The 15,403-nt window shown below is 50.2% G+C and overlaps 1 protein-coding gene across 5 annotated transcripts in view; it reads right to left on the bottom strand.

Annotated features, from left to right (window-relative positions):
- Positions 1 to 15,403, bottom strand: part of LOC144481878 (integrin alpha-7-like) — a 211,015-nt gene that overhangs the window by 8,682 nt on the left and 186,930 nt on the right. For 3 of the 5 annotated variants that reach the window (XM_078201024.1, XM_078201026.1, XM_078201027.1), the window contains 4 exons: positions 13,460 to 13,567; positions 12,311 to 12,424; positions 6,483 to 6,581; positions 4,822 to 4,947 (listed from right to left, as the gene is read on the bottom strand). In XM_078201024.1, coding sequence (XP_078057150.1) covers positions 4,822 to 4,947; positions 6,483 to 6,581; positions 12,311 to 12,424; positions 13,460 to 13,567 — 447 coding nt within the window. Of the gene's footprint in view, positions 1 to 1,071; positions 1,202 to 4,821; positions 4,948 to 6,482; positions 6,582 to 12,310; positions 12,425 to 13,459; positions 13,568 to 15,403 lie in introns of all 5 variants that reach the window. The other 2 variants (XM_078201025.1, XM_078201028.1) reach the window with 1 other exon arrangement.

The following is a 15,403-nucleotide window of genomic DNA, read 5'->3' as shown; positions in this document are numbered from 1 at the left end:
AGTTGGCAAATTATGTTACAGTTGTGTAAAATGTTGGTTAGGCCACATTTGGAATACTGTGTCCAATTCTGGTCGCCACACTACCAGAAGGACGTGGAGGCTTTGGAGAGAGTGCAGGAAAGGTTTACCAGGATGTTGCCTGGTATGGAGGGTATTAGCTGTGAGGAGAGATTGAATAAACTGGGATTGTTCTCCCTGGAAAGACGGAGGTTGAGGGGGTGACCCAATAGAAGTTTATAAAATTATGAGGGGTAGGGATAGGGTGAACAGTTGGAAGCTTTTTCCCAGGGCAGAAATGACAATTACAAGGGGTCACAAGTTCAAGATAAGGGGGGAAAGGTTCAGTGGAGATGTGCGGGGGAAGTTTTTTACACAGAGGGTGGTGGGGGCCTGGAATGCGCTGCCAAGTGAGGTGGTTGTGGCAGATACATTAGCGACATTTAAGACTTATCTGGACAGACACATGAACAGATGGGGAATAGAGGGATACAGGCTGTTGGTCTAGATAGGACAACGTGATCGGCACAGGCTTGGTGGGCCGAAGGGCCTGTTCCTGTGCTGGACTGTTCTTTGTCCCCAGAAGTAGATTCAACACGTTTCGTTCCCTTTTTTGGGCTAGAGAGAGATTTTATTGATAAGAAAATTCTCCTTTGCACATGAAAAATTCTCTCCTTGCTGCACACTTCTAAGAGTTGATGACAAATTTGCATACAGGCGGTTGGCCTTGATAGGACAATGTGATTGGCGCAGGCTTGGAGGGCCTGTTCCTGTGCTGTATTGTTCTTTGTTTGAGGGTCAGATCTTTCCAATTGCTCAGTACAAATAGCTCACCCCCCTTTTCAAAGGGAGAGGGGGAGAAATGGGTGTAGTCTAAGGGAACGTAACTAGTTCCATACCCCCTTCTTTGATCCGTTTAAACCTTTGCGACTTACTGATAATCCTTACACGCCTCCGGCATACAAGTGCTGAGTGCCCGTGCAAAAAGAAAAAAAACACACACCATGCCCACTGGCACTGCCCGCTATCACAGCAACCACCCGGGCCAAGCACAGGCTTTGTCACTACAATTACCAGCTGCAGACGTGGGGCATTAGGCCTCGGCGGCCATTTTCTGCTGGTCCGACGGCTGGGTTTGAAGATGGGCCCTGTGATATTCAGTTTCATACTGGGAGTCTTTGCTCGTTCGCTTGAAGAAACCGCACTACAAGGAAGCAACGTTTGGCCAGCGTTACGACAGGAAAAGCAAGTCGGGATGAGCGAGGCGCCCTCCAAAGGCAGGTCAGAGGTGGTGCGGGTGGGGTACCGTTTCTCCTTTCAGGTATTGTTGGGTTTTTTTGGTGTCTCTTCACACCCACGCATTTTTCTTCCCCCCTTTGAGGGAAGGACGGGGAAAATGGATTCCCGAGTTGATTATCAGCCCATCAAACCGCACTCGGAACATTCCTTCCGAGGCCAACAGGTCCTGGCGTGGCACTCGAACCACGAGCTTCTGGTCAAGAGATAGGGACACTGCCACTGTGCCGCAGGAGTGTAGCCATTCTTTTGGCAAATCCAATCGGCTATATTAAACCAACTGAGGGACAAAGTCAAAGGAACAGCCCCCTAAAGGGGGGGAGGGGGGAGGCAAGTGCCCGTAACAGAAAGCGTAAAGGAAACTCAAACCACAGGGTAGCACAGTGGTTAGCACTGCTGCCTCCCAGCGCCAGGGACCTGGGCCGGATTCCCGGCTTGGGTCACTGTCTGTGCGGAGTCTGCACGTTCTCCCTGTGTCTGCGTGGGTTTCCTCCGGGTGCTCCGGTTTCCTCCCGCACTCCAAAGATGTGCGTGTTTGGTGGATTGGCCGTGCTAAATTGCCCCTCAGTGTCAGGAGGACTAGCTAGGGTAAATGTATGGGATTACGGGGATAGGGCCTGGGTGGGATTGTGGTCGGTGCAGACGTGATGGGCCAAGTGGCCTCCTTCTGCACTGTAGGGATTCTATGGTAGTTGAAAACATCAAAGCAAAACATGATTAAAAATGTCAATAATAAACCCCAGCCCCTGCGGTGCCCGACGGGCATGGAAGGTCTCAACGGCGCCCGCGGACTCCGCACCCTCCCTCTCCAGGGACACCCGCCTGCGAATATAGCCGCGGCAGAGGGGCAGACAGTCAGGTCAGATGACCCCCCCCTCGGTCGCCCGCTGCCTGGATCTGTTTAATGCAAGCTGGGCCAAGCCCAGGAGCAAGTTCACGAGGGAGGGGTCCTACATCCCCCCTGTCTCCGCACCGGGTGCCCATAGATCAGGAGCGTGGGGCTGAAGTGCAGACAAAACATGAATAAAAGATTCTTCAGGTAACGAAAAAGGGGAAAAAAATGCTTTACCCATTCATGAGATGTTGGCATTTATTGCCCATCCCTAACTGTCCTTGGACTGAGCGGCTTGCCAGGCCATTTCAGAAGGGGCATTCTGAATCAACCACAACAAGCAGCAACGGTAAACTTAATCCCAGATTTTTCTTAAATTCAAATTTCACCATCTGCTGTGGTGGGATTCGAACCCGAGTCCCCAGAGCTTCACTCTGATCTCTGGATTACTAACCGAGCGACGGTACCACTACGGTACTGCCTCCGGTTAGCCACCAGGAATCAACTTGACAACAGAATTCCCTCCATCCTGAGGAAAATTCCTGAAACAACAGGCACCTGGCAGGTACCCATATCACCACCCCAAGCCGTGTAGTTTGTCCCTTTCTCATTCGAAGGAATTCAAAATCCTTCATTTTTGATATTTTGCGTGATTAACTTTACAACCCATTGAGCAAGCTTCCCCTCCTTCCTGCAGTCATTAATTTGGACTTTAACCAATCCTTGGAGAGGAATTTTCCTCGTGCATTACAGGCCGGACACACAGGCCAGAATTTTATCATCCCGCCCACCACGGGAATCGGAGCGGGCGAGGGGCGGACTGTGGAAAGGCCCGTTGACCTCGAGGCGGGATTTTACGGTTTCGGGATGAGCGAGGCCGGAAAATCCCGCCCATAGGGTGGGATCTTCCAGCCGCGCTCGCCCCAAGACCGGAAAATCCCTGCCCGAGGTCAACCTTTGCATGGTCCACCCCCCCCCCCCCCCCCAGCCCGCTACAACCCCCATGGTGCGTGGGACAGGAAAATTGCACCCTGTTTCCCCCTCCTGGGAGAGTCTAGAACCAGAGGGCATCGTCTCAGAATAAAGGGGCACCGATCTAAGACTGAGATGAGGAGGAATTTCTTCTCTCAGAGGGTTGTGAGTCTTTGGAACGCTGTGTCACAGAGACTGTGGGGGGCAGAGTCCTTGTGTATATTTAAGATAGATTTTTGATCAGTGGGGGAATCAAGGGTTATCGGGAAAGGGCAGGAAAGTGGACCTGAGGAATGTCGGACCAGCCATGATCTTACTGAATGGGGGAGCAGGGCTCGAGGGGCCGAATGATCCAATTTCTGATGGTCTTCAGAGTGCAAAGTTCTGCTCAGAAAGAACCTTTCCGATACAATTGCGTGGAACTTTCACCCCGCGTGACTTACAACGAACTGCATGTCAAATATGTTCGACAACGTAAGCAGTCGAGTGAACTGATTCTGATCTGTGACGGCCATGTCACTCGATACAAGGTGACCAAATCATCAGAGCTGGAGAGTGCAGCTTTCAAGATGGATAGCAGGGTAAATTTGCCAGTCTTATACCTCCCCAGCGCCTCCTGAGGGCCAAAGACCTGGCTACAATACCGTAGTGCTAGGTCTCCATCCTTCACTCCCACGCAGCCTAGTTCAACACTTGGGAGAAAAGGCAATGGGTACAAAAATAAGGAGGTTATATTAAACCTCCCGGCACGGTGGCACAGTGGTTGGCGCTGCTGCCTCACAGCGCCAGGGACCCGGGTTCAATTCCCAGCTTGGGTCATCGTCTGTGCAGAGTTTGCACATTCTCCCCGTGTCTGCGTGGGTTTCCTCCGGGTGCTCCGGTTTCCTCCCACAGTCCCAAAGATGTGCTGGTTAGGGTGCATTGGCCGTGCTAAATTCTCCCTCAGTGTACCCGAACAGGCGCCAGAATGTGGCGATGGAAGGGATTTTCACAGTAACTTCATTGCAGTGTTAATATAAGCCTGCTTGTGACACTACTAAATAAACGTTGGGGACGGCACGGTGGCACAGTGGTTAGCACGGCTGCCCCACAGCGCCAGGGACCCGGGTTCGATTCCCGGCTTGGGTCACTGTCTGTGTGGAGTCTGCACGTTCTCCCCGTGTCTGCGTGGGTTTCCTCCGGGTGCTCCGGTTTCCTCCCACAGTCCAAAGACGTGCTGGTTAGGTGGATTGGCCATGCTAAATTCTCCCTCAGTGTACCCGAACAGGAGTGTGGTGACGAGGGGATTTTCACAGTAACTTCATTACAGTGTTAATGTAAGTCTACTTGTGACACAAATAAATAAACTTTAAACTTAAACCTGTATAAAACATACCTGTATTCATTCATGGGATGCCCAAATCCCATGAGTAAATCAAAACAGCAAAGGTCTCTTTCTATCCAGACCCTAGATACTGGTGTAACAGCGACCAGAGCTGGCATCAGACTGGTTCATGATGCATGGCGCTAAGATTTGAGAGTGTATCAGCCTGAAATGGACCATGCTGTTTTGTCTTGGACTGGAATGCTCCATCTGCACCCTACAACTAATTACTGAGCAACATTTCTGTGCATGTTGCTCCAACCCCCACACAAACATGGAAGAAGCAGATTCCCGGGGTGAATTGGTTGAAATCAGAGCCACCCATTGAAAGAGTCACCAGTTATATCAGATCCACGCTTACCTTCCAGAGTAGGAACACAAGCAGAGCCAGGACTAGGATTCCTGCAAGCACAGCAATGAGGATTATCAGCCAGGGGGCCCCGACATATCCCACACTCGCCTTTTCCGGGTATATTTTCAAGAGAGTCTGGATAGATTAAAGGCGACAGCAATTGTAATACACGCTCACAGACTCAGAAAGCAGTGTGTGTGTGTGTGTGTGTGTGTGTGTGTGTGTGTGTGTGTGTGTGTGTGTGTGTGTGTGTGTGTGTGTGTGTGTGTGTGTGTGTGTGTGTGTGAGAGAGAGAGAGAGAGTGTGTGTGAGAGAGAGAGTGTGTGTGAGAGAGAGTGTGTGTGAGAAAGTGTGTGTGAGAGAGAGTGTGTGAGAGAGAGTGTGTGTGAGAAAGTGTGTGTGAGAAAGTGTGTGTGAGAGAGTGTGTGTGAGAGAGAGTGTGTGTGAGAAAGTGTGTGTGAGAGAGAGTGTGTGAGAGAGAGTGTGTGTGAGAGAGAGTGTCTGTGTGTGTGTGTGTGTATGAGAGTGTGTGTGTGTCAGAGAGAGTGTGAGAGAGAGTGTGTGTGTGAGAGAGTGTGTGTGAGAGAATGTGTGAGAGAGTGTGTGTGTGTGTGTGTGTGTGTGAGAGTGTGTGTGTGTGAGAGTGAGTGTGTGTGTGAGAGTGAGTGTATGTGAGAGAGAGTGTGTGTGTGAGAGTGTGTGAGAGAGAGTGTGTGAGAGAGTGTGTGTGAGAAAGTGTGTGTGAGAGAGAGTGTGTGAGAGAGAGTGTGTGTGAGAGTGTGTGAGAGAGTGTATGAGAGAGAGTGTGAGAGAGAAAGTGTGTGTGTGAGGGAGAGTGTGTGAGAGAGAGAGAGAGTGTGTGAGAGAGTGTGTGTGTGAGAGAGTGTGTGTGAGAGAGAGTGTGTGTGTGTGAGTGTGTGAGAGAGAGAGAGTGTGTGTGAGAGAGAGAGTGTGTGAGAGAGAGTGTGTGTGTGTGTGAGAGAGAGTGTGTGTGTGAGAGAGAGTGTGTGTGAGAGAGAGAGAGAGAGTGTGTGTGAAGACCCAATGGCAGTTCTTGCCATTTGTCCCCCTCCAGCTGAGGTTGGCGCTGTAGCTGGAGTCCAAGATACTTCCTTCAAAGACAATGTCTTTTTGTTGTGTGTCAGGGTTGTATGGATGTCTTTGGTAGTGAGGGGAAAGTGGGGGAGGATGTGAGGGGACGCTGGGTGCGGGGGGATAGGGGAGAGGGCAATGGGGAAGGGGAGAGGTAGACGCAGGGGTTAAGGGTAGGGGAGAGCAAGATGGGGATGGGGGAGGGGAAGGGGGGGCATGAAGATGGGGGTTGAAGGGGAGGGGAGGGGAAGATATGAGAGGGGGAGGGGAAAATCAGGGGGTTGAGGTGGGGGAGGGGACGAAGGGGTGGTGAAGGAGGAGGAACAGCAAGGATGGGCAGCAGCAAGTCTCTGCCGGTCCAAAATGAGCCGATGTGAGAGTATTGGGGCATCAATTCTTCAAAACGGACATGTCGGCTTTACATTTCAGACATTTCCAGAGAGCCTGGTCCCAATGTGAATGGGTCATCGCCCTGATGGTGCAGGGAGACTAACTGCTGGGGAAATGTGCTTTGAAACTGTCATGGCCGACTTGTGGTGATCAGAGAGCCAATGTTAGATTTGGAGTGATGTTCGTACCTGAGTTGTCGCATTTTCCACCTTCAGGTTTTTTATGCTGGACTTCACGCTGATGTCAGCACGAATGATGAGGTGAATGGAACTGAGTGAAGCATACTCCTGCAATTTCAAAAACACCGCTTTACACCAAACTCCAATCCACCTTCCCCCGTCCCAGCATGCTGCTTTCTAACCGGCGTCACCAAGCAGGAGAGGGCCACCAGTGAGCATGACCTCCGAACACCAAGATGGCCATGCAAAGCTTTGGATGGCTTCAGCACTCAAGAAGGAATTGTTCCAACACAAACCTCATCCAAGCGACTGTTCTTCATATCAGAACAGAGAGCAGTAAGAGTCAGTCCCTTGACATTCAATGGCATTACCGTCTCTGAATCACCCACCCATCAACATCCTGGGGGGTTTCCATTGACCAGAGACTGAACTGGACCCAGCCACATAAATACTGTGGCTACCAGAGCAGGTCAGAGGCTGGGAATCCTGCGGTGAGTAACTCACCTCCTGACTCCCCAAAGCCTGTCCACCATCTACAAGGCACAAGTCAGGAGTGTGATGGAATACTCCCCACTTGCCTGGATGGGTGCGGCTCCAACAACACTCAAGAAGCTCAACACCATCCAGGACAAAGCAGCCCCGCTTGATTGGCCCCCCATCCACAAACATTCACTCCCTCCACCACCGACGCTCAGTAGCAGCAGTGTGTACCATCTACAAGATGCACTGCAGCAACTCACCAAAGATCCTTCGACAGCACCTTCCAAACCCAAGACCACTTCCATCTAGAAGGACAAGGGCAGCAGGTACCTGGGAACACCATCACCTGCAAGTTCCCCTCCAAGCCACTCACCATCCTGACTTGGAAATATATCGCCGTTCCTTCACTGTCACTGGGTCAAAATCCTGGAACTCCCTCCCTAACAGCACTGTGGGTGTACCTACACCACATGGACTGACTGACTATCCAATAACAATCCTGGAACTCCGTCCCTAACAGCACTGTGGGTGTACCTACACCACATGGACTGACTGATGTCCAATAACAATCCTGGAACTCCCTCCCTAACAGCACTGTGGGTGTACCAACACCACATGGACTGACTGATGTCCAAGAACAATCCTGGAACTCTGGCCCTAACAGCACGGTGGGTGTACCTACACCACATGGACTGACTGATGTCCAATAACAATCCTGGAACTCCCTCCCTAACAGCACTGTGGGTGTACCAACACCACATAGACGGACTGATGTCCAATAACAATCCTGGAACTCCCTCCCTAACAGCACTGTGGGTGTACCTACACCACATGGACGGACTGATGTCCAATAACAATCCTGGAACTCCCTCCCTAACAGCACCGTGGGTGTACCTACACCACATAGAACATAGAACAGTACAGCACAGAACAGGCCCTTCGGCCCACAATGTTGTGCCGAGCTTTATCTGAAACCAAGATCAAGCTATCCCACTCCCAATCATCCTGGTGTGCTCCATGTGCCCATCCAATAACCGCTTAAATGTTCCTAAAGTGTTTGACTCCACTATCACTGCAGGCAGTCCATTCCACACCCCAACCACTCTCTGCGTAAAGAACCTACCTCTGATGTCCTTCCTATATCTCCCACCATGAACCCTATAGTTATGCCCCCTTGTAATAGCTCCATCCACCCGAGGAAATAGTCTTTGAACGTTCACTCTATCTATCCCCTTCATCATTTTATAAACCTCTATTAAGTCTCCCCTCAACCTCTTCCATTCCAGAGAGAACAGCCCTCGCTCCCTCAACCTTTCCTCATAAGACCTACCCTCCAAACCAGGCAGCATCCTGGTAAATCTCCTCTGCACTCTTTCCAGTGCTTCCACATCCTTCTTATAGTGAGGTGACCAGAACTGCACACAATATTCCAAATGTGGTCTCACCAAGGTCCTGTACAGTTGCAGCATAACCCCACGGCTCTTAAACTCCAAGCCCCTGTTAATAAAAGCTAACACACTATAGGCCTTCTTCACAGCTCTATCCACTTGAGTGGCAACCTTTAGAGGTCTGTGGATATGGACCCCAAGATCTCTCTGTTCCTCCACAGTCTTCAGAACCCTACCTTTGACCCTGTAATCCACATTTAAATTTGTCCTACCAAAATGAATCACCTCACATTTAAGAGGGTTAAACTCCATTTGCCATTTTTCAGCCCAGCTTTGCATCCTATCTATGTCTCTTTGCAGCCTACAACAGCCCTCCACCTCATCCACTACTCCACCAATCTTGGTGTCATCAGCAAATTTACTGATCCACCCTTCAGCCCCCTCCTCTAAGTCATTAATAAAAATCACAAAGAGCAGAGAACCAAGCACTGATCCCTGTGGCACTCCGCTAGCAACCTGCCTCCAGTCAGAAAATTTTCCATCCACCACCACCCTCTGTCTTCGATCAGATAGCCAATTACCTATCCAATCTGCCAACTTTCCCTCTATCCCACACCTCCTTACTTTCATCATAAGCCGACCATGGGGGACCTTATCAAACGCCTTATTAAAATCCATGTATATGACATCAACTGCCTTACCTTCATCAACACACTTAGTTACCTCCTCAAAAAATTCAATCAAACTTGTGAGGCACAACTTGCCCTTCACGAATCCGTGCTGACTATCCCGGATTAATCCGCATCTTTCTAAATGGTCGTAAATCCCATCCCCAAGGACCTTTTCCATCAATTTACCAACCACCGAAGTAAGACTAACCGGTCTATAATTACCAGGGTCATTTCTATTCCCTTTCTTAAACAGAGGAACAACATTCGCCACTCTCCAGTCCTCTGGCACCATCCCCGTGGACAGTGAGGACCCAAAGTTCAAAGCCAAAGGCTCTGCAATCTCATCCCTTGCCTCCCAAAGAATCCTAGGATATATTTCATCAGGCCCAGGGGACTTATCGACCTTCAGTTTATTCAAAACTGCCAGGACATCCTCCCTCCGAACAACTATTTCCTCCAGCCTATTAGCCTGTAACACCTTCTCTTCCTCAAAAACTCTTGCCTAATCGCATCATAATTACCTCTCCCCCAATTGTAAACCTTGCCCTGCCGTACGGCCCTATCCCTCTCCATTGCAATAACAAAAGATACCGAATTGTGGTCACTATCTCCAAAGTGCTCTCCCACAACCAAATCTAACACTTGGCCCGGTTCATTTCCCAGTACCAAATCCAATGTGGCCTCACCTCTTGTCGGCCTATCCACATATTGTGTCAGGAAACCCTCCTGCACACACTGCACAAAAACTGCCCCATCCGAACTATTTGACCTACAAAGGTTCCAATCAATATTTGGAAAGTTAAAGTCCCCCATGACAACTACCCTGTGACCCCCACACATATCCATAATCTGCTTAGCAATTTCTTCCTCCACATCTCTATTACTGTTTGGGGGCCTATAGTAAACTCCTAACAACATGACCGCTCCTTTCCTATTTCTAACTTCAGCCCATATTACCTCAGTATGCAGATCCCCCTCGAAGTGCCTTTCTGCAGCCGTTAAACTATCCTTGATTAACAATGCCACTCCTCCACCTCTTTTACCAGCTTCCCTACACTTACTGAAACATCTATACCCCGGAACGTCCAACAACCATTCCTGTCCTTGTTCTACCCACGTCTCCGTAATGGCCACAACATCGTAGTCCCAAGTACCAATCCACGCCCCAAGTTCATCTACCTTGTTCCAGATGCTCCTTGCATTGAAGTAGACACACTTCAACCCACCTTCCTGTCTACCGGTACCCACCCTTGACCCTGATACCTTCCCCAATACCTCACCACCCTCACTGACTTCCGGACTACAACTCCTTTTCCCACTCCCCTGACAAATTAGTTTAAACCCCCCTGAAAAGCCGTAACAAATTTCCCTCCTAGGATATTGGTGCCCCTCTGGTTCAGTGCACCCCATCCTGTATGTACAGGTCCCACCTTCCCCAGAATGTGTTCCAATTATCCACGTATCTGAAACCCTCCCTCCTACACCATCCCTGCAACCACATGTTTAACTGCACTCTCTCCCTGTTCCTCAACTCGCTATCACGTGGCACTGGCAACGTACCAGAGATGACCACATGTTTTGTCTTGGCTCTCAGCTTCCAGCCCAGCTCCCGAAATTCCTGTTTTAAATCCCCGTCCCTTCTCTTACCTATGTCGTTGGTACCAATGTGTACCACGACTTGTGACTGTTTCCCCTCCACCTTAAGAATCCCGAAGACACGGTCCGAGACGTCATGGACCCTGGCATCCGGTAGGCAACATACCATCCTCGAGTCTCTTTTGCTGCCACAGAACCTCCTATCTATCCCTCTAACTAACGAGTCCCCAATAACTATTGCCCTCCCGCTCTCCCCCTTACCCTCCCACACGGACCGACTTTTGTCAGATAACAATCCTGGAACTCTCTCCCTAACAGCACTGTGGGTGTACCTACACCACATGGACTGGCTGATGTCCAATAACAATCCTGGAACTCCCTCCCTAACAGCACTGTGGGTGTACCTACACCACATGAACTGAAGTGGGTTCAAGATGGCGGCTCACCACCACCTTCTCAAGGGGCAAATAGGGATGGGCAATAAATGCTGGCCCAGCCAGCGACACACATATCCCTTGAATGAATAAAAAAATTCACGACAAGCCCAATAATTTAACTTCCAACATATACACATGAAAGAGAAGATCCTGATGTATCATAGAATCCCTACAGTGCAGAAGAGGCCTTTCAGCCCATCAGGTTTGCACTGACTCTCTTACCCAGGCCCTCTCCCCCACCCCCACCCCCACCCCCACCCCCACCCCCACCCTACCTATGTAACCCCACACATTTAGCATGGCCAACCCACCTAACCTACACATCTTTGGACACTAAGGGGCAATTTAGCATGGCCAATTCACCTAACCTACACATCTTTAGACACTAAGGGGCAATTTAGCATGGCCAATCCACCTAACCTACACATCTTTGGACACTAAGGGGCAATTTAGCATGGCCAATCCATGTAACCTGCATATCTTTGGACACTCAGGGGCAATTTAGCATGACCAATCCACCTAACCTACACATCTTTGGACACTAAGGGGCAATTTAGCATGGCCAATCCAACAAACCCGCATATCTTTGGAGTGTGGGAGGAAACCGGAGCACCCGGAGGAAACCCACGCAGACACGGGGATAAACTGCAAACTCCACACAGACAGTGACCCGAGGCCGGAATTGAACCCGGGTCCCTGGCGCTGTGAGGCAGCAGTGCTAACCACTGTGCCACCGTACCTGCAGAGATCAGCAGTGGGAATTGTGGCCAATCTGTTCCTTTGTTGGGCCCCACAGAGCAACTGGTGTGCCTTCACCACTGGGATCAGCAGCTGTACTTGGATCGGGATTGATCCAGGAACGTCAGATCTCAAACTCCCTCTACCCTACTCCACCCCCCTTCATTTTCACATCGGAAGAGCAATGCTCACCCAGATTCGTCACTCTTGTGGTGTCTCAGTAAAATTGACAATTTAATGCCAATTCGGAACAGGAGGAGGCCATCCAGCCCCTCGAGCCTGCTCCACCATTCAATGCAATCATGATTGTTTGCGAATCTTAACTCCACCACCCGCCTCAACTCCATAAACCTTAATAATAGGAATTGGCTCCAACGTCTGGTCAGGTTTAAACTCAGGAATTAGGAAATGGACTGAGGCAGTTCTTCCTTGCTCACTTCCTTGTCAAACCTCAACACCATCGAGCTCTTATTTCCACCAATTCTGAGCTGGAATAATCTCACAATCCAATTGTCTGGAAAGCTTACCTCCAGAAAAGTGCTGTTCCACAAGCGTGCACTGATTTTCACTGTCGTTGAGATGTCAAGGATTTGCAGAGGGCACTGGAAGACAATGCAGTTGGCAGTCCCCAGCTCACAGTCCTGTGGGGAAATAGGACTGAAGATGAGGTTCCAACTCAATTTGCAAATGGGATAATACATCACATGCCTCACTGGTGACTCGAATGAAACAACTGTGTGTGCATGGGAGTGATCTGATGAATCTTGCATTATCATAACTCTCCCATCGAAGACCATCCCTCTAATCCCCTCACTCTTCTATCGAAGACCATCCCTCTAATCCCCTAACTCTCCCATCGAAGACCATCCCTCTAATCCCCTAACTCTCCCATCGAAGACCATCCCTCCAATCCCCTAACTCTCCATTGAAGACCATCCCTCTAATCCCCTAACTCTCCATTGAAGACCATCCCTCTAATCCCCTAACTCTCCCATTGAAGACCATCCCTCCAGTCCCCTAACTCTCCCATCGAAGACCATCCCTCTATTCCCCTCACTCTTCTATCGAAGACCATCCCTCTAATCCCCTAACTCTCCCATCGAAGACCATCCCTCTAATCCCCTAACTCTCCCATCGAAGACCATCCCTCTAATCCCCTAACTCTCCCATCGAAAACCATCCCTCTAATCCCCTAACTCTCCCATCGAAAACCATCCCTCTAATCCCCTAACTCTCCCATCGAAAACCATCCCTCTAATCCCCTAACTCTCCCATCAAAAACCATCCCTCTAATCCCCTAATTCTCCCATCGAGGACCATCCCTCTAATCCCCTAACTCTCCATCGAAAACCATCCCTCTAATCCCCTAATTCTCCCATCGAGGACCATCCCTCTAATCCCCTAACTCTCCCATCGAAAACCATCCCTCTAATCCCCTAACTCTCCATTGAAGTGCATTCCCCAATTCCTTAATTCTCCCATCGAAGACCATCCCTCTTGATTGGTTGCTGGCAATGTGGAACAGAAGAGGGCGGCTGTGGGAGGTTCAATGAACAATATGATGGTTTGGGGTTAACTCTGAACCTATCGATGAAAACCTTCGCCATTGCCATCTCCAATGTCCCCATTCAAAGCTGTCAAAGTGAAGAATGTTTTTCACAGCATGGCTGACTTACCAGAGTCAACTTCTTCTTTCCTTCTGTTTGGTGAGCGATTGAATGTTTATGACTGGCATGCGGTGACCTCTCTGTGTTCCATTTTACTTGCGTATTGTCACTAAACGCCTGTCAGCAAAGACAAAAATATTAGAGGACCATTGTCGCAAAAGCATTTCCCAAATTCCGAGTCCACCCAATGAGGGAAGGTATCGAGGTGTTCGTAACCCGAGGTTACAGAGTCATAGACGTTTACAGCATGGGAACAGGCCCTTCGGCCCAACTTGTCCGTGCCGCCCTTTTTTTTTAACCCCTAAGCTAGTCCCAATTGCCCGCGTTTGGCCCACATCCCTCTATACCCATCTTACCCATGTAACTGTCTAAATGCTTTTTAAAAGACAAAATTGTACCCGCCTCTACTACTACCTCTGGCAGCTCGTTCCAGACACTCACCACCCTCTGTGTGAAAACATTGCCCCCTGGACCCTTTTGTATCTCTCCCCTCTCACCTTAAACCTATACCCTCTAGTTTTAGACTCCCCTACCTTTGGGAAAAGATGTTGACTCCCTTATCTATTTTTATAGATCTCTATAAGATCACCCCGAAGCCTCCTACGCTCCAAGGTGACGGAGGTTGAGGGGCGACCTGATAGAAGTCTACAAGATTATGAGGGTGTGGTGAACCATCGTTGGTTCCCACTGGATAGTGCTGAGCCAGGGGCTGGCCAGTACTACAAGGATGGACATATGTTACTGTTGGGTTGTGCTATTGTTGCTGTTGGGTTAGGGTGGGGTTGTTACACCTTTGTACTGTAGTGTTGTGGCACATCCCAGTCGGGCTCCGCCTCCTGGGAGAGGTATAAGAGTCCCTGCTCTGGCCGGGACCCCTTCAGTCTGGGATAGTGTATATAAGTTCTGGTGGCTTCGTTAACAGTAAATAAAAGCCTTTCATTTACTGAGCTTCAGGCCTCGTGTTTGAGAAGCGCATCAATTTTATTTACTGTCGTTAAACTCTCGTCGAAAAAAAAAAAGAGAGAGTATGGAGCAAATTCTGAAGCCGGAACGTCTGACGCTAGATCCACGTGCGGTGGGCGCTTCTAACACCTTCGACCACTGGCTGAAGTGTTTCGAAGACTACCTGGCAGCCTCCACAGCGGTCACCACAGATGATGACAGACTCCGGGTCCTCCATGCGAGGGTAAGTGACACTGTCTACCTCGCGATCCGTGCGGCCACCGATTATCCTAAGGCCCTCGAGCTTCTGAAGAAGCGTTATATCAAACCTCCCAATGAGATACACGCTCGTTACCTCCTAGCCACTCGACGACGGCAGTCTGGCGAAACGATGGAGGATTATGTGAACGAGCTCCTACAGCTAGCCAGGGGCTGTAACTGTAAAGCTGTGTCGGCTGAGCAGAGCATGTACGACCTCGCCCGAGATGCGTTTGTGGCGGGAGTCGGATCATCGTACATTCGACTTAAACTACTGGAGAAGGGTAGCCTTAATCTTACCCAGGCCATCGAGTTAGCAGAGATGCTCGAGACGGCCTCCAAAAGCTTAGTATTATATCCGGAGGACCATGTGGAGACAACGTGGCAGGAGCAGTCGCCAATCCCTCCTCGTCCCTCGGGTTTGAAATGCTGCGTAATGGCGTGCTCACACTCGGGCCAGACGACGGCTGCAGCCCCGGGCGGCCCGCGGTGCTATTTCTGTGGAAGAGCGAAGCATACTCGGCAAAAGTGTCCCGCTAGAGCTGTGTTGTGCACCGCATGCGGTAAAAAAGGGCATTATTCAAAAGTGTGCCGATCTAAACCTAGGAACGGCAGTGCGGCCTGCGATTCTTTAGAGCTCGGGTCTTCGTCGTCGAAGTCGTCGCGGGGTTCATCCACGTGCGAGACCAGGACGACGCCATTACGGTCGACGGAGTCGGAGGAGTGTGACCACCAGGGGTCGCTGAGTTTGGC

Source organism: Mustelus asterias, chromosome X (genome assembly GCF_964213995.1).
Source record: "Mustelus asterias chromosome X, sMusAst1.hap1.1, whole genome shotgun sequence".
In the NCBI taxonomy this organism is placed as follows: domain Eukaryota; kingdom Metazoa; phylum Chordata; class Chondrichthyes; order Carcharhiniformes; family Triakidae; genus Mustelus; species Mustelus asterias.
The sequence above is the reverse complement of the archived record's forward strand: the minus strand, read 5'-3'. Positions and strand labels throughout refer to the sequence as shown.